The 18,537-nt window shown below is 49.9% G+C and overlaps 7 protein-coding genes across 7 annotated transcripts; 3 read left to right on the forward strand and 4 right to left on the reverse strand.

Moving 5' to 3' along the window:
• Positions 1-1,234: 1,234 nt before the first annotated feature.
• KD926_011680 (uncharacterized protein) lies at positions 1,235-5,873 on the reverse strand (the record flags this gene model as incomplete). Its single annotated transcript, XM_053096198.1, has 8 exons — positions 1,235-2,581; positions 2,642-2,720; positions 3,891-3,990; positions 4,143-4,240; positions 4,291-4,829; positions 4,878-5,513; positions 5,576-5,606; positions 5,659-5,873. The coding sequence occupies 8 exons, from the start codon at positions 5,871-5,873 to the stop codon at positions 1,235-1,237; spliced, it is 3,045 nt and encodes a 1,014-aa protein (XP_052959691.1).
• A 3,359-nt stretch (positions 5,874-9,232) lies between these two features.
• Positions 9,233-11,121, forward strand: KD926_011681 (Sodium/hydrogen exchanger; the record flags this gene model as incomplete). The annotated part of the gene is made up of 2 exons (XM_053096199.1): positions 9,233-10,369; positions 10,423-11,121. 2 exons carry the CDS (start codon positions 9,233-9,235, stop codon positions 11,119-11,121), a joined length of 1,836 nt encoding a protein of 611 aa, XP_052959692.1.
• A 759-nt stretch (positions 11,122-11,880) lies between these two features.
• Positions 11,881-12,438, forward strand: KD926_011682 (uncharacterized protein; the record flags this gene model as incomplete). The annotated part of the gene is made up of 4 exons (XM_053096200.1): positions 11,881-11,949; positions 12,012-12,094; positions 12,185-12,241; positions 12,312-12,438. The coding sequence occupies 4 exons, from the start codon at positions 11,881-11,883 to the stop codon at positions 12,436-12,438; spliced, it is 336 nt and encodes a 111-aa protein (XP_052959693.1).
• Positions 12,439-12,776: 338 nt separating this feature from the next.
• Positions 12,777-13,236, reverse strand: KD926_011683 (uncharacterized protein; the record flags this gene model as incomplete). Its single annotated transcript, XM_053096201.1, has 4 exons — positions 12,777-12,870; positions 12,933-13,019; positions 13,098-13,168; positions 13,222-13,236. 4 exons carry the CDS (start codon positions 13,234-13,236, stop codon positions 12,777-12,779), a joined length of 267 nt encoding a protein of 88 aa, XP_052959694.1.
• Positions 13,237-14,194: 958 nt separating this feature from the next.
• KD926_011684 (wax synthase family protein) lies at positions 14,195-15,472 on the forward strand (the record flags this gene model as incomplete). The annotated part of the gene is made up of 2 exons (XM_053096202.1): positions 14,195-14,982; positions 15,040-15,472. The coding sequence occupies 2 exons, from the start codon at positions 14,195-14,197 to the stop codon at positions 15,470-15,472; spliced, it is 1,221 nt and encodes a 406-aa protein (XP_052959695.1).
• A 185-nt stretch (positions 15,473-15,657) lies between these two features.
• Positions 15,658-17,145, reverse strand: KD926_011685 (uncharacterized protein; the record flags this gene model as incomplete). Its single annotated transcript, XM_053096203.1, has 1 exon — positions 15,658-17,145. The coding sequence occupies one exon, from the start codon at positions 17,143-17,145 to the stop codon at positions 15,658-15,660; it is 1,488 nt and encodes a 495-aa protein (XP_052959696.1).
• A 408-nt stretch (positions 17,146-17,553) lies between these two features.
• KD926_011686 (DUF202 domain-containing protein) lies at positions 17,554-18,470 on the reverse strand (the record flags this gene model as incomplete). Its single annotated transcript, XM_053096204.1, has 3 exons — positions 17,554-17,619; positions 17,685-17,968; positions 18,110-18,470. The coding sequence occupies 3 exons, from the start codon at positions 18,468-18,470 to the stop codon at positions 17,554-17,556; spliced, it is 711 nt and encodes a 236-aa protein (XP_052959697.1).
• Between the last annotated feature and the right edge of the window lie 67 nt (positions 18,471-18,537).

Here is an 18,537-nt window from a genome sequence, read left to right on the forward strand (position 1 = left end):
ATCCTGACATGGACAAAGCTTCCTGCGATGACTCCCACCTGCGCCGGTCTAGATCCCAAGTTTTCCTTGCTAACGATTCCTGAGACCCACTCGGACCGAAACCAAAGAAGAGTCCAGACTTTTCGCCACGAACGGCTGCTCGGCCCCGATAAAGAAACGTGGAAGAGCTTCTCCTCTGGCTGGCCGTGGCGTCGGTCTAGACACAACGGAGGGAAATCCCCCGGACTCACCGTCAGTGGCAAGGAGATAACTGCAGAAAAAGTTAGAGTTGTGGTGTCATCGACTGCGAACCGTTCACGCGGGTGGTTCGTGCATGCTCCGACCCGATATTTTCATTGGATGATAGCTGAATCATGATTGCAATCTGACGGAATGACCGTTCATATCGTGTTATCATCTCTTTGTTGTTGTTTTTGTTCCTATCTTCCCTGGCTGATTCTCGGCACCGAAAATCGAATCGAGTCCTATCACGCCTTGATCTCACTCTGATCTCACAGGAGTCTTCAGGACAAGTTCACTCCTCCCCATTAATCGCCTTGGCTGCCTGATGGTTAGTGGCTTGTCCCAGAACCGTGGGCCCGGTAACTCTCGGCGAGGCTCTACAGCGTAAGCCGTATACCCTCAATCGCGGCACGTGTTGGGGGAAGCCCTACTCGAAGGCCGACGACTGGATCTAACTAACCTCTTGGCCAATGTTTATATATTTATTTATTTATTATTATCACACTGGTAGACTCTTTGTGTCGAGCTCGAACCACCGCACAAACCTTGATTATTCTACCCACCAATTATCATGATCGAGTAACCAGTGGTTCTGTAGGCAACTCCGAGAAGTCTACTGTGAAGACCGTCGAGTGGACGTGCACAAGCACAACCGCGTCTTCCGAGTGGAATTGGCACGGAGGACCCACCACTTGCGAATCGACTCCTCCCGAGCGGTTCCTACGACACTGCCGTGTGGAACGACGTGTGTCGTCGCTTTTCCGGCGCTCGTTATTGGCAGTTGGATGGGATCTTCGGATCGTTCCCACAGCCCTACATGGACAGAGTCTAGATCGTCAACCTTTGCTATCACACAATACTAGCGGAGGATACTGATGGGAATCTAAATTGGCTCTAGTATTAGATATTATGATGTGATCTATAGAAAATACGCTTGAAGTCTTATCCCTGTATTCTTTTTGACACCTAAATTTCGCCCGATAGATCCCTTCGCTCATCATCTCGTCATGAATTATGCCAGATTGAAGAACGCCATCCCAAGCACCGCCGCCTGGAGCAGTCCCCCCACAGCTACCCGCGTCGACGACGAATCCTTATCGTCACCGGAGGACGATGAGTGTTTCGCGGCCAGTTCTCCAGTTGAGGTAGCGTTGCCAACCCACGCGTTCCAGTTCGTCATGTTGTTCTCGCACTTGTCTGTAATGCTTTTTCCCTTCATCTGCGCCAGAAACTGTTTGTCCCTTGACAGCGTCACCACAACGTCACCCAATTCTTTATCAGTGTCGATACTTCCGTGATAGATCCCCTTGTTCCCATCTGGCTTATCAGCCCACGTCGCCGTCTTGTTTTTGCCACCAATGCTGACCGTAATATCGGCCGGCGACTCCAACAGCGCCGAGTAAAAGATCTTATCCTGTAGGACCTCCCCAGGCTTGTATATCTTCTGCGCCTGGGTTTCCGTGTTCCCCGTCGTCTTGCCATCAGAGCACGCCCCCGACGGATTCAGGCGATACCACGAAACGATGCCCTCGTCCTGGATCTTGGCGTCTCGCCCGGGATTCTTATATTGTTCGATCACGTACGGCAGGAAGGCCCGCCACCCGTCATGCGGCATGCCCTTGGCATAGTCGAACGGCGCCTCGGCATCATCGAAGACATTCAGACTTCGCTCATGGATCGGCCCGATGTAATGAGACTCGCCGTAGTCATTCCACGAGATGATCTCCACGTACTCCGGGTCAACCTCCAGCACGTCTTGCCACCGTTTATACCAGACGTCATCGCCCCGCCACACCCAGTTCTTATCGTAGCGTTTCATATTGGTGTAGAACCACGGCGACACAGGCATGATGTACGGCTTGCCATTCAACGCGTCCATATATTTCTTATCCTGCGTAGTGTTGCTATTGTGTGTGCCCTCGGGCCAGGCGCTCCAGCTCATCAGGCCGTCGACTGCAGCCCGCCCCATTGCGACACCAGGTTGGAGGGACGACCAGTCCGGGATAAAGACGCAGTCGACCTTGCGTTTGATGCCCTGCCAGTCGTTGGCGGCTTGGGCGCCTTCGAACGTCGTGACGAGCGGCTTATCATCGCGGTGTAGGTAGTAGGCGGTCTTGTTGGTGTAGGTCTTCAAGACGTTGACGACTTGGTCTGACGGCCAGTGGCCGGCGCCGGAGTAGTCAAGGGAGAGAAACAGTTTGAAGTCGACCTCGTCGGCAATTGAGAATGCGTCGTCGAGGAGCTGTTTGGTGTTGGCAAGCCAGCCCGTGTTCAGAGCGAAGGCGTCTAGGTGGGCTGCTTTGGCGGCGGTGATGTCTTGTCGCCAGTCATCTTTTGTGTAGTTGTCGCTGTTTCCTAGCTAGTGGTCTATGAGCCTTGTGCCATAAATGAGGGAAGTCAGATCAAAGATTGGACTTACCATGAAATGGGCAAAGACACCCTTGGCCTGCGCGTGGCAGACACATGCCAATAAGGCCAGCAAGGAGAACAATAGCATCCTGTTACGTCCGGCTGGGAGGATTGGGAACAAGCAAGTTTCACAATAATCCTCAAAACAGGGAACCGAACCAGCGGGCTGCCAAAATAATATACGATTCCGTTCTCAGAAAGGAACATGCCATTCATTTTCCGAATCCATAAAGATAACACTGAATCATCCCTCGGGAATATGATCTGTTCTCGACTCCATACGGAACACGCCATAACCGAACGATATACAAAAGAGGGCAGTAGATTTGAATTTAAATTTGCGTTTATTTCCCCTCCGGGACATTTAAATGCCCGGCGTTCAATATTCTGCGAGGATGCTCGTAGCGGTCAACCGCCGAGCCCACAAACTCCTATAGTTCACTCTAGGCATCAATAGAATCCTATTGTGTCATTCTTGTTGGCACGACGTGTTGCACAAGTCAGTCCCTCCTCACATTTCAGGCATATTTGCCCAGTAACGCCGTTTTCTAGGCGCATCCGCCTCGACAAGGAGTTCGTTGGTCACAGAACTTATGTACCGCATTGACCAGCCAATTCAGGCTCAATGCGGAGCGCACAGCACTGACAGTTCTCTGCGTGGCGTGCATTATTGAAAGCTCAGAGTTGCAGCTACTGCATCGCGAAGAGAAATTATTGTTGTTGATCCTGCTGTCACACGGGAGGATTGGATAGATCAGATGCGAACGGGTCTTCGACGCATGCGCAGCTTTCGGGATCCAGTCATGGGATTGCCTATTTCTCGCGGACCTCGCATGAACCAGGCAATAGCGTTTATCTCATAATCATACAGTGTGGGCTCTTTTTGCGAGAACGTATATATGCATGCATCATTAACGTATAACCGTGCGTGCGGTCATTGGTAAAGTTCCCGTTGGGGGGTGGTCGGCTCTGGCTTCCGTGAATATGAACCCATGGAGTCTGAAGGCGCTGGACTATTTTGGGAATGAATAGAAATAACAATAATGGCCCAGCATCCCGGCGGATGCTTTACATTTGTCTACTGACGAACTTCTTGGAAGTTTCTCGGCGAGCGCTACGCCCACGACTACATCCCGACAGGGATCAACAAAGCGCTTTGACATGAACACCCCGAAAAAGTGCATCCAGGCAGTGGAGAAAAATGCTTCCCACCTAGCATGAGTACTACGCACGGAGGAAACTAGACATACGCGACTTACCGACATTTGCCGAGATGATCGTCTAGGTTCGCACTATGACCAATGGACGCGGGAAAATAGAGTGCGTAAGGGAGGAGCAGTGGAGACGGGTATACATCGACTGTGCATACGACACCTGCGTCAGGCTAGTTCAACAAAGGCTCACACGAGATAATTGTCATTCATTCTTCGTACATGCCTGACTACAGGCCTGCTAAACCTAGACAGCGCAATCAATGCATTTACAGAGAAATCACTAACTTTCTGACTAACAGACGGGATGAGATTTTCCGGTCTTCCCTTGCAGCGAATGTTGCTCGTTTGCATAGACCTTGCTATGTGGCATCTTGGCTCCGTGCATCTGGATGTATCTGCGTTTTTTAGTTTCCACTGATACACGAATTAGAAGGCAACAACTTACTTGCTAATCCGATCGATCATTGACTCATCCATCTCGTCCAATCCCTTGATGGCCATTTTGAAATCCTTAATCAACAGGTTACATCGGTGGAGGCTGAAATCCTCGCGCAGGACGATCCGCATCATCTTGAGCTGGTTGCTGTGTGGTGCCATAGTATATGCTGGGATGACCCATCCTCTCCGACGAAGCGAATGAGCTAGGGCAAACTCGTCGTACAGTCGGTTCTCATCTTCGGGAAATCGGAATGCAACAAGTGGAAGCCCTCGGCCCCCTTTTTCGCTCATGATGACGAAGCCGAGTTTCTCGAGTTCGTCAGCTAGATAGTCGGCTGTCCGCGTCAGATTCGACATGATGGATTTATATCCGTGCCGGCCCAGCCGCAGCAGCTGATAGTATTGTCCGATGATGTGCGAGGCTCCCTTGGAGAAGTTCAAGGTGAAGCTGGCTTGGTCAGATCCGAGGTAGTTGATGTTGAAAATCAACTCTTTGGGAAGATATTCAGGCCCTCGCCAGAATACCCAGCCCACGCCGGGATACACCTGTTGAGTCCGTCAGACAAAGCAAAGGCAGGGCGTCAGACGTCATACCAGCCCATATTTATGCCCGGACACATTGATCGAAACCACCTTTTCCAACTGAAAATCCCAAATCATGGATGGATTGATGAACGGCGCCACAAATCCACCACTCGCCGCATCCACGTGGATTGGACAGTCGATGTTTCGCTCCGTTAATAGATCATTAATGGCCTTGACATCCTCATACTGGCCCGTATACGTCGTGCCGACGATTGCACAAATTCCGACGGTATTCTCATCGACCAAATCCACCGCTGTCTGCGGATCAATTACGTATCTAGTATCCGTACAGTAGACATATTTTTCCTCGACGTCGAAATATCTTGCTGCCTTCTCCCAACAAACCTGGACTGCGCTATTCATAACAATATTCGGCCTTGTCCAATCTTTTCCCTCTGCTTTGCGTCGGTTCTGCCATCGTTTCTTCATAGCCAACATTCCCAGCATGATGGCCTCGGATGATCCGACCGTTGATGTACCGAGCGAGTCCAGATCACTTTCTTCGTCATTATTAGTGGGTGCATGTAGCAGTCCAGCGATCATGTTCACGCAGCGGTTCTGGATATGCGCAGTCTGGGGATATTGTTCATAATCAATGAAGTTTTTACTCATGGCGTCGGTCATCAGGTCTTCGACTTCGTCTTCCTATTCGATGTCTTCGGATTAGCATGCTTCGATCTCGGATCTTCAAGGTAAGCGCAGTATACCATATAGGTAGTGACAAAACTAGCTAGACTGCTACAGTCAATATCCTAGCTTTTTCCGAAATGAGGACAAAATGAATGCCTACTTGAGCAGTGGGTTCCCATCCAGACTCAACTCATCCTGAATCATGCGTTTCACCACAGCAGCTGGCATCTCTTGCTCTGCAAGCTCATGCTCAGGCAGCTCCTCTGCGGCATAATGCGTCGCGTAGACGTACGGAGCGGCCGAGCTGTCACCGGACTCCTGGGCATCCTGACGTCGGACTTGTTTGCCTTTTCTGACTCTTGATAGATGGACCATTTTGGTTTACAGTGAATGGTTTGCTTGAAGTACTAGATGATTTGGTTCATGAAGGGGAATCAGGACATCTAGCGACTGTTTCGCAGGTAGGTGGGACAATGACGTGCGCCATTGACCTGTGCTACCGGTGACGTTGACGGGATGACTTCATCACTCTCGTATTCGACCAACGGATCTGGACTCGTCACAATTAGAAAGGACGGCCAGAATCGCTGTTCCCAATAATAAGCCAAGGAATCTAGAGTGCCCAGAAGATATTATTGTCCGCCACATTTGAGTCTTGGAGTGCTTGCTTGGCCTGAGCTCGGATAGAACATAGAGGCTATCGCCATTTTTCGTCTCAACGCTCTATTTTTATTTCTTGAGATTTATGTGCATACTGCCATTACCAAGAATATGTTCGCTTCATATTTAGTTCTAGCCTTTATTCGCCTATTTATATGACTCCCCATTTAATTAGTTCTGATGAGATGAGCTCTCTTGCCCTAAAACCACTTACCCCCATGCCCCCATGACGGCACACAATATACATTAGCAAATGCGGGTACCCTAAAAGACGGTGTGATCGCCAGTTTGGGGTCGTGTCCACAGGTGTTCGACACCTGAGACATCTTCCTGCATGACTGCTGCATCCTGCACGCGGTGCACGAGCTTATAGGAAGTATTGGAGGGGACCGAGTTGGCGGTGACGGTTTTCTGCTGACAGTTCCCTTCCATTTTCTTCTACGTTTTGTGCAAGATTTTTTCCGGTCAAATTGATTCTATGCCAATATTCCCTGCGCGATGTGAAGACCTGTCGCATGCAATAGGAGTGGATGGGGTTGTTCCACTTCAGTTGGCTATACTGATGGGATTGTGTTTTTATGCTTGGCTAGACATCGCTGGATTTAGATTTGGGTCAATATACATAGGTCATCAGTCGCTGAATCATGTTCTCGCAACATGTGTAAACAAGAAACATATTAACGTATTTCACGGGTGATCCGGCCACCCCACTGAATTCCGATACGCTCGATTAAATTGAATCTATTCCCAACAACCCAATTCAACGAATTAGAAAATAATTCAATTATCTCTAGATACAGGACATCTAGTTCTAGTATGATCTGGAGTATTGCAATTAGAACACGTCAGTGGACGCCTTCTTGGCGTGGAGGAAGCTTCCGGAGCAGTATTGCTGAGAGAGGGGTCTCTATTATTCAACTGCTCATTTCTCAATGTAATTGAACCATTTGCTTCCTGCATTGTAGCACCTTCATTAGGTAACATTTGACGTCTAGATCGCTTCTTTTTAAGCTGCTGACGAGCAACTTCCTGGCGTAGAAGGCGGTTTTCTTGAGCCGTAAAATGCATGTTGTACAGGGACACCTCAAAGCCCTTTTCTAACTGCTCTAGACGTGCGATTGATACCTCAAGCACACTAATATCTAGATTTCGCATGTTACTGCGAAGCGTAGAGGTCTTCCGACGCAGCTGACGAATCGTGCGAAGTGTAGTAAACGAGGAAGCAGTAGAAGATCGAGTCCCCGTAGGGGGGGGGGGTCCGGGGTCAAAACTCTCGTATTAAGCTTGTCAAGCACGCGCTGAGGATCAAAAGAGACTATTCCTGTTGCTATAAAGCCATTCTGAATATTCTGAGGAGATAGACCGGCTCACTGGGCCGCAGGAAAAGCCTCTAAGAAGTCGAATTTGTCGATATAGTATTTGCCGAGGCGAGATCTATCTTTAACAGATTTCCCGTATTCCTTTTTTAAAGGTCCAAAGCAGCCAACATCCAGGGGTTGCAAGAGATGAGATGAATGAGGAGGCATACATATAGGAATAATATTATTCTCCTTGCAGATTGCATCAAATTCAGGTGTCAAATGACTTCCGTGGCCGTCTAGAACCAGCAATCGATATCGGCCAACTGTACGCCCAGTTGTAGCAGGAATAAAGGTCTTTTGAAGCTATCTCAAGCCTATTTCATCGGTTGTCCATCCGTTTGATAATAATTTAATACGCCAATCCTTTGGAAGGCTAGCGCTATACCATCCTTCGATTGGTACCTTGCCTTTAAAGATAATAGTAGTCGGTAATGCGAATCCCCTAGCGTTGACACATTCAATCGTTATTACCCATTCTCGATTTCCTGGCTGAATAAGCCATGGCTTTCCAGGCATTTCGTACCTAGTAACAACTTTAGCAGTTGCTACTAATCCTATAGCAAATCCCGTTTCATTAAAGTTGTAGATATCTTCAGTCAGGATCCCGTTGTCCGTACAGATCTTCTGCAGTTGGCTAAAGAACTCCCCAATAATCTTAGGATCTTCACATAAAGCGCGGGAATAATTATAGCTTCTGAAAAACCTAGACTTGAGCTCTGGGCGCCTCTTGATAAAGTTGGTTACCCAGTTTGACCCGATGGGTTTGGGGGGGGTATTGGACGCAGTTTGGAGGATCAAATTCGCCATTTCTCGTACGTGATTATGCCTAGGGGGGCAGCCACGCGTATCCCTAGATACTATCCATTCCACTAAATGATCCTCCTGAGTTTGAGATAGCCGGAGGTTGTAGTTGCGTTGTTCTTGTTGAAATTCGCTACCCTTTAATCTGTCTTGCAATGTACCACCCGGTATATCGAAAGCTTTCGCCACTGCACGTATAGAAGGAATTTCGCAATTTTTAAAAGCTTGAATTGCAAGTTGGATCCTACCTTCTTGTTCCATTCTTTTAGAACGTAACCCGCTTTTTTTTCGTGGCATGGTGGTTGAGCAAAATAGACGCGTTGGTTGAAGTGGAGAGATTTAGGGGGGGTGGCCGGATCACGCGTGGTGGCCGGATCACCCGTGAAATACGTTAATAGTATGCTCTACGAGTCCAATGAATGCACTATTATACATTCACGAATGAGTCCCCTGATCCACTGTGAGTCACCATATCTTGTACTCTGTGGTAGCGCTTATGCTTTTCATCTAAGCCATTTGACTCTTCACTTTTCTAGGCATTTTTACTCACCAGTCAATTAGTTAATTGCCAACCTTCGCCTTTATTGGGAATCACTGAATACACAGGAAGTCTTGGCATGACATCATGAGACCCTTGGCGGTCAGCTTGGCGGAAAACTCTTTCTGCCGTCGCAAAATCCGACAGATCGCGTCTTGACATTCACGTTCTCTCCTTTTCAACAATCCACATCTATTGCCTCATCTTTGCGTACTCGTTCTACTCACGCAATCGGTCGGCGCGTCACTCGTCCTGAGGTTTCACTCGGAAAATCCCCTGATGAAGTCTGTTTCTGTTGAAGTTCTACAGAATTCTCGCAACTTATTCCCTCCTATATAGCAACGTATCAGGAACCACCATCGTAACTTATTGGCATGGCCAGCGATCAACCCGAAGCGGCCTTTGCGTATCATGAGCCTGCCATTGCGATAGTACTCAACTTGGCCGGTTTTCTGCTGGTCTTGAACATCGTCAATGTCTGTCTGGATAAACTTCTGTACTGCGGCCTCATCGGTCAGCTGTTTATCGGCATTCTCTGGGGCACCCCCGGCGCGAAATGGCTCGATCGGGGGATGGAAACAGCTGTTCAGCAGCTCGGATACCTGGGTCTGATCATGCTAGTATATGAAGGTATGTGGTTTGCGTATGCGACCGTGGAGGACTTCACTCACGCGTATCTCCTTCTAGGCGGTCTCTCGACCTCAATCAAATCTCTGAAAGCCAATCTCCTTCTGTCGCTTTCTGTAGCGCTCACGGGGATTGCGGTTCCGATGGGCTTGTCCTTCATTCTCATGGAACTCGTCTCCGCGACCCCTTTGCAGGCCTTTGCGGCTGGTGCGGCCCTCAGCGCGACGAGTCTCGGAACCACGTTCACCATTTTGTCCACCACCAACTTGATCACGACCCGTTTAGGCGTGGTGACCACCAGCGCGGCGATGATTGACGACGTGGTCGGTCTAATTATGGTTCAGATTATCAGTAACCTGGGTGGATCGGAGGCCTCTTTCAGCGCGGTCACGGTCATCCGGCCGATCTTTGTGTCTATCGGGTTCGCGGTTGGGCTTTTCCTGGCGTGTAGACTCTGTCTTCAGCCTGTGTTGAGGAAATTGGTGGGCTTGAAAGATAGAATGCCAGAGGTAATGAGTACCGCGCAGTTTGCCTTCGTCACTCATACCTGTGTGCTTGTCGGTTTGGTTGCTGGCGCGACGTATGCGGGTACTTCGAGTCTGTTTGCTGCGTATATTGCCGGGGTGATTGTGTCGTGGTTTGACGGTATTGTGGCCGACTCGAAGGAGCAAGCAGAACCACCTCAACAAAGTGTCGTGAACAAGTCTTCAAACACTCAGGATACCTCTGATAATGGTAGACAACCGAATCGAGAGCGAACCTCATCCAGTTCTCCTGCCGAACACCCGCCGACAGCAGGGCGCGATGAAATTCCCACGGGTGTGGTAGTCTATGAACGATACTACAAGGAACCCGTGAACCGAGTATTCATTCCTCTTTTCTTCGTAAGTGTCCTCACATCCCTGGCAGAGTCGACTACACCCGCTGACAAAACCAGGCATCCATCGGATTCGCCATCCCGATCACTGAAATGTTCCAAGGAAGCGTCATATGGCGAGGCATTGTCTATGCCCTTCTCATGGCCATCGGCAAGCTCGTCACCGGATTGTGGCTCGTTCGGGTCTCCCTAAGCCCGGTATCCAGTCTGATGCGCACTGCCACGAAACCCTTTTCGTATGCGCGTCTCGTCTGCTTCAATGCACAGAAAAAGTCCGCACCTAGGCAGAAACAACCCCCGGGGTCCGAAATCCCGATGAAAACCAGGACATCCCAGCCCGAAGTGTCGGAAGAAACCAGCGACAGTGCATTCCCGAGCACAAATCCAACGTCACGGGCTGATCGATCTCCGCAACCCGAGCCATCAGCGTCAGATCATCCGGCTCCTTCCGCCACCAACCGCATCTCTTTGCCGCCTAAGCCCAAGTCCCTGTACCCGCCATCGATCCTTGGCCTTGCTATGGTTGCTCGCGGAGAGATCGGATACCTGATTGCCTCGTTGGCGGAAGCGCAGGGAATATTCTCCGATGGAACATCGACCGGAACGACGGAGAGTTACCTGGTCATTGTCTGGGCTATCACGTTGTGCACGCTTATTGGACCGATCTGCGTGGGGACTCTAGTGCGACGGGTGAAGACGCTGCAGCAGAACAGGGTCAACGCTGGGGGTATGGATCCTTTGGGTGTTTGGGGTATCTAGGTGCTCGCTAGGTAGGCTAGGCTAGTATGGGTTGGATTGGCTAGATCGGGAAGGGGGCTGAGATTTTGGTCTGGACTGTGTGACGCTGTAGTTCTGGTCAGCCAGGTGGTGAATTGATTGGATTAGTGCTGGGAACCGGGGGAGGTATCTTGTGTTATTGGTCGTTGATGGCTCGTATATGTACTTCATGTTCAACTCGGAATATGCTCATGTCCGGTAGCCGGCACAGGAATATTGATGTCTTTGATATGTGGAATCGTTCTGCCTAAATGAATTGGCCGAGATCCTAAGATGAGCTGATACTGGGATTGTAGGTATGGGCTCATCAACGACATCTGTAAATTGCCTATTAGGGCGAACTGCAAGCCAATTCAGGCATCCCAGTCCCAATGTCAATGTCGTCGACTTCATGACATCAGCCAACTGCTCAATTAAGGCGGCAAAATTATTCTGTCCGTTCTATGCAGCGAAAACCACTCCCCGGAGGCTGGCTATATTCCTTTCCAGATCCTAAATTAGAAACACGAGCAGTCTTCCTGCACGAACCGTTGCCTGAATGCTACGGAATGAACCCTGCTCCATGTTCGTCTCAAGATTCTGTCCCATAGAAAACATGCTAGGACAAGTATAAAGGAGCTCGTGTCCGATCTATCTCAATTATTGATCCATAAAGGCATAAAGGCAATCACCAACGAAAAGCAAACAAGACCATAATCCTAAACCGTTGCATTCTAATAAGTGCCGCAAACACCCAGCAAAATGCAAATCATCAAGCTCGTCTCCGCTGCCATCGCACTGCTAGCTCTCGGCGCTGCCGCAGACGACAAGGTACATCCACCTTTCCACATAGCATATTACAGTATCCCTGGCTAACCCAGACAAACCAACAGTCAACCCTCTACAACGACGCCGATTACAAGGGCAACTCCAAGAAAATATCGCCCGACAAGTGTACTGAGATCAAGGGTGATCTGTAAGTCTTTATTTCTGCGTGCACTCCACCCCGTCCGCCTTTACCCGTTTGCCAGTGTATAACGAACAGAACAAAACTGACCGCACCCAGCAAACAACTCGGCTCGATCAAAGTCCCCCGCGGAGACGTGATATGTATTCTATATAAGTGAGTCAAGGGTAACCTGTCTTTAAGAAAGCATCTGGATCTATATACTGAACAAGGGCATCTAATCTAGATCAACCGATTGCAAGAGACGACCTCTCTGCACATTGTTCGGCAATGTGGATGACCTGACCGACGATAATAATCCCTGTTTACGACAGGTGGCGAATCGTGTGAAATCCGTGGAATGTTACGACTAGGTTGGTGCAGTTGGGATACCCGGATAATCTTGTGTTAAGAGAGTTGACGGGAACACTTCATCTTGCAGTTATAGTTCTGTATAGGCCGGGTCAGTCGGAGTTGAAGGAAGTATTTAACCGGTGGTATTTGCGGCTGATTTTGTGCAAGTATAGCACATAAATGATACGAGTCTACTCCATATGAGGAAGATCTTCCAGCCACGCTTGTAATTCATTGTTAATATTGACTCTTTCCGAGTCCCAGTTACAACCGTCCTCCAATATGTCTGACCGATTTGTTCACTTAACCGAATTCCAATATACATAGCAATGCATCCAAAGTAGAAGTAAAGGCTCTCTCACATGCTGAAATCCAAAATCTCCACGTTCAAACCAGGAGGCACATGGATATTCCTCAATCCGTCAACATCGACGTCATCCTGTGCCGTGACCCTGCGCCCTTTTGTCAGATCTACATGCTTGTTGAACGCAACCATACTATAAGTATAACGTACTGTATGAAATGGACCGGCGGCACAGTCATGGTTGAGTCGAAAGCGTCGGGAAATTCTAGATTCTGGTCGTGGTAGATCTCCCGCATCCTATAAACAGAGAAGTGGTTCGTATATGTTGAAGACAGAAAATGGTATGAAGAGCTATGCGAGGTAGGCTATGCATACTGCTGGGCAAGCTTGGCTCCATCGCCGTAATACTCGTGGACGTATTCGTCGTCGTAGCGGACGTCAAAGGTCTAATAATAGAGGAAATGTTAGTGGAGGATTGCACAAGGCCGATTGAACATACCAGATCTCTCGTCATGGTGGACCGTAGTTGAACTTATAGAGAGGAAGTAGTTAAGAGGATTTTGGGCTACCGATGCGAACGAAAAGAGACAATGGGGATATTTAAGCATGAAGGGCTCTTTGTTAAATTACCATGACCCCATGACCCTGGCCGAATCGATCTGCCGCTATGAGATCATACATTCTTGACGGTTGGTAGGTGGCAAGTTAGACGTTTTTGAGCCGTGGTTCTCTGGAAGACTTGCCGAACTCTGTAGATGTATCAACAGTAGGAAGTCCGGATGCGTTTCCCAGTTAAGTTTTCTATGCTTTAAGAACATCTCAACCCTGTCAATCAGCTGCCTGAGTTCCGAATAGAAATTATGGTTCGCTGGGGTTATCGGGTTTCAGAGCGGACGATTTGGTGTAGGTGTAAATATAGGCTTCACCAGGATAATAGAATTCGAATTGATGAGTTGATGAAGACATGCGAGAATCTGCTATCGAGTGGAAGAATGTTGTAAATGCTTGAAACAATGAATTTCTTGCCTTAGGTATTCGATGAGTAGTATGACAGATCTACAGATTAAATGTGATCTTTTGCATTCTGTACTATGTTAATTTTTGTAGAGACGCTGAGTAGAAGTAACCAGGCAACAAACGAGTGAACCAGCTAACTAACCAGATCAACTCGCCCAGTATGAACAGGTACGGACAGGGATATTAATTGGAAGATCACCGCCCACATGGTGTAGATTCTTCAATCCGTAGCGCCTCAATAGCCCGACGCCTGTTTCCACCGACTGCCAATCACCGCCTTCGACGCGCACCCCAACAACACACCGACTCCGGCGATGTCGAGAGTGTTGACAACTATTTAATATTTATACGATCCGGACTGCCGGACAGGTTATCCATTAAGTAGGTTATTCTTATCAATGTTGTATTGAACTCCTATTTATATATATATTAGTTTTTGTCGACTCTCGCCCGCGATGACCTCCGCGTTCGACGTTTGGCGCGTCCCCGTCGCGCAATGGGCCTGCATGCAGCTCATCACTGCCATGGCCGTGGGATTGACTCCGTCTCGGTCGCCATTAAGGTCCGTGGCTGCAGTCATGATCATCGCTCTGGCGTGTGCGTTTCAACACCAGATCAGTCGCGGCGTCGGAGACATGAGAATCGGGGGCCCGATGACAGCGAACTGCTGGGTGAACGTGATGAACGCGATGGACTTGCTAGTGCTCAGTCGAATCTCCTACGAAGGCCAAGTGACATGGGAGAAAAAGACAGGCGCGAAGATCAACCGCTCTGGAAGTATTTTGGAACGCGTTCTCTGTTCCGTCAGCGCCGCGTTCAATTATCGTCGCATCAACACCCCCTGGCAGATCAACAAGCTGCCTCGGTTCGACGAGACGGATCCCTCGTACGTTCCGTCCCGTGGGAGATTTTTCCTCGTCGGCACCGCGAAGGCCGTTTGGGGAGTTGTTCTTCTGGCGCTGTTTACGGTCGAGACGAGCGATCCGCATCTACCGGCTGCGATTGACGCCTTGCCGCGCGATGAGTTGGTCTTGTTGCCTTGGGTGTATGCTGCGTCGGCGAGGAGACTGCTTCTGCTGATTGCTTTTACCACCTCATTCGCCATCTGTTGCAGGGCGTTCACGCTGGCGGTTTATAACTCCGGCGCCGTAATCGCAGTTGGCTTGGGGATCCATGATCCCAGCGCGTGGCCTCCTTTTTCCGGCTCGTTGCTGCACGGCTGGTCATTGCGCCGATTATGGGGGTATGTTGCACCGTTTTATTTTTCAGAGTAGAGACTTTCCGGCTAACCTGTAGCCAGAATCTCGTGGCATCAATCACTGCGCGCTCTTCTTTCCTCAAACGCCGACATGATCGCGTCAAGCGTCCTGTGTATCCCGCGCAGCTCTAAATGGGTCGTGTACCCGCGTCTCGTCATTGCCTTTACGCTGTCCGGTCTGTTTCACTCAGGCATGGACGTTGCGTTCGGCATCAATTGGGAAGAGAGCGGCGCTATTTGGTTCTTCATGATGCAGGCAGTGGGGATCCTTGTCGAGAGCGCCTTTCAGCATGTCTGCAGGGGATGGATCGGCCGTTTGAGTCCAGTCGTTCGTCGTGGACTAGGCTATGTCTGGGTCTGTATCTTTCTGTTGTGGACCACGCCTGTGTGGATGATCCCGATGGTGAGGTCTGTTTTTGCGGACGGGACGCCTGTTTTCTCGCCGTTTTTGATGTTTAAGAGTTGGGCTGTTTAGAGTTTGTATCCATAGACGGTTTCTAGACCTTGTTCGGTGGCTTTGTTTGGGAGTACAGATAGATGCTACTTTCAGATCATTCTTAGATTGCATGGATGGGCAATAGACCTGCCATCCAAAATAATTGATAAATCTGTTCAATTTCCAGCAAAAGCAGCATCCGCCGCCAAACTACCTGACAATCCCTAAGCACCCCCGGCAGCCTCAGCCAGCGCCAGCAGTATCTGCAGCACCGTGTTCCGTTTCTGTTCTTCCCCAAGGATCATACACATCGCTGTTGCCACAATCACATCATACTCATCCACCACACCGATCCCCTTCTCCCGGTTGCAGGCAAAATCCTTCCTCGAACGGACCAGATCCTGACACCCAAGCACCCTCCTCACCTCCTCGTCGAAGATGACCAAGGTACCGTGTTTTCCACACGATAAACTACTCGAATACCGAGCCAGGACAACTTCTTCTCCTTCCTCATCCCCTTCACTCTCCATCTTCTTCTCAAATCCATAGTCTCTGTCCTGGTCCTGGTCCTGGTGCGTGTACTCCCCCCCTCCCTTCTTTCCCAACGAACCACTACCAATACCATAACCCTTAACCACCAACTTCAAATGATGCACCGGCATCACACGTCTCGCCCACTTCTTCCTCACCGGGATCTCACGACTCCCTTTCCACGCCCCCTGCACCCCCTCATACATAAAACTATACCATCGCACGCGAGTCGAGAACGGCGTCGCATGCACCCACGTCACGGGAAGCACCTCATCCGCGCAAACAGGATCCCACATCCCCTCCCTATCCCTATCCCCATCATAATCACCACCACCACATTTCATCTTCCTCTTCTTCCTCTCATCATTGACCTTCCTAAAATACCCCTTCCTACTCTCCCCGTACGCCCGCCACTTTCGCACGCGATACCCCTTCACCTCACCGTCCCGTCGCGGTTTATTTCCGGCACAGCTTCTCCGTTCATAAGGTAGTAGGCCTCGCGGGTCGATAGCCGCTAGGAGTTCTGGGCCCGTGAGAATACGCCATCGTTTCCAGAAAGGAGAGTTGTGGATGATGCAGACGGGAGGGTCCGTTTTGTTGGCGCCGCGGCGGAGCGTCCGGGGTGGGGAGTGGAAGGTTAGGGTTGGGAGGTGGAGGTAGTAGGATTTCGGTGGTGGTGACTGAGACTCAAAGATAGGATCGGAGGTGGTTGAGGTTGAGGTGTTGGTGCTGGTGCTGGAGAGAAAGGATGGGTTTTGTTTGAGGAGTTTGCGACGCGCGGAGGTGGACTTGGGGAGATCGTGTTGGGTGATGAGCGCGTGGGAGGGGTTTTGGGGCGTTGGGTAGATGTGGTATGTTGTTGTTTTTGGTGCTGTTGTTTCTGTTGTTGTTGGTAGGGGGGTTGGTTTGGGAGACGGAACGAGGGTATTTTGGAAGGAAAGGTTGATGTTGAAGGTTGGTTTTGAGTCTGTTTTTGGGTATGAGGATGGAGTTGTGAGTGTTGTTGTTTCTGCTGATGTCACGGGGGTTGCTTTAGGAGGGGATGGAATGAGGGTGTTTTGGAAGGAAAGATTGGTGTTGAAGGTTGGATTTGGATCTGGATTTGGAGCTGAGGAAATGGTTGTAGTGGTGGCTATCGTGGGGTCTCCAAAGGCTGGGTTCGGGTTCGGATTGAGGTTCATAGTTGTTAGTTTTCTCTAATTCTTCTTTAATCACAGAAGATATCATTTATTCCCCAAGCACAAACCCCTCTTATATACCATGTAAAAGAGGCGGCGGGGTCAAGCCACGAGATCGTTTACCTCCAGGAATACGAGGCGGAGGCTCGCCGTCTGCACTCTATTCCATATCACTACCTCTGAGTGACAACTCTATTTTTCTTGGATGTTTAGTGATCGGTGGCAGAGGGGCATGTGATTCAAGTTCATATTCATGGCAACTTAAACATGTACAGGTACAGGGTTACATGCGTCATGTGGCTCGCCAGCATGTATTATAGCGTAGCCGTAGTTGAATACATTATCATTATGTACATGAGAACTTTTCAAAAACATTGATTAGATAGCAGTAGATAGCAGTAGATCAAGGTATTATTCTCCGTGGGTCTCAATCTCCACGGTTATGATGACGGAGAGAATGAACGTCACCAGGTTTATCTAGAAATAGTCAGTTCCATGGCATCCCGTTTCCTGAGAGTAGATATGCAATGGACAGAACTTACCAATCCAATCAACACCCCGATACAATGCAACTCCCACCCCCCCGCATACACAATCCCCAGCGCGACGGCGTTCTGCTGCTTGAAAAAGCGATGTGCCCCCATCAAGGCCACCAGGATTGCGACCGAATGACACGTGAGTGACAGGGGAATGCCTACTTCATAATATCCGAGGCGCGAATGGGAATTGGTTGAATGCTGCAGACGGAAGAGCTGTGCAACCAGAACGCCCTGCATGGCTATCACGACGGACGTACGAATGTATGCCAGGAATGTCCGTTCGAGGGCTATGAAACTTAGCTTGTGGCTCGGGTTGGGTGGGGTGGAAGACAAATGGGGGAGACGAAAACATGATGCCGACAATTATCGAACATCGCTCGAACAACCAGATCAATTCCATGCGATCGATCCAATTAAGCTCAACATACCGAAATGATCCCGATTGCTCTTCTGCGGCACCGTCAGCACGACGTTGCGCGTCCAGAAACGCTGCACATAGCCCGCGAACCCCTTGCGTGGCGCCCGACTCTGCACCGTCCGCTGACTAGTCCGCGATGCGGTGCGGTGCGTCGTGATGCGATACTCGCCCGACGAGATGGACGCCGTCGAGGTGGCGGCGTCGTCTTGGGTTTCGATCTCGTGAAGCTCCAGAGCATCTCGGTCTCGCTCGTCGGAGTCCCGCCGATCGGAGTCTGGGGAAGGTCGGCGATTGGGTTCAGAGGGCCGATTGTGGTCGGCGACGGTGGCCGAGCCATTGGCGGGGTGATCAGAGTCAGACCGGTCGGTCATTGTCTCGAGAGAAAGGCATCGAGGTGTCGCGTGCCACTTTGTTGCGATAGAGAGGGAGGAGGAGAGT

This window comes from Aspergillus affinis (genome assembly GCF_023601865.1).
Source record: "Aspergillus affinis strain CMG 70 chromosome Unknown NODE_9_length_501208_cov_87_169129, whole genome shotgun sequence".
NCBI classification, from domain to species: Eukaryota; Fungi; Ascomycota; class Eurotiomycetes; order Eurotiales; family Aspergillaceae; genus Aspergillus; species Aspergillus affinis.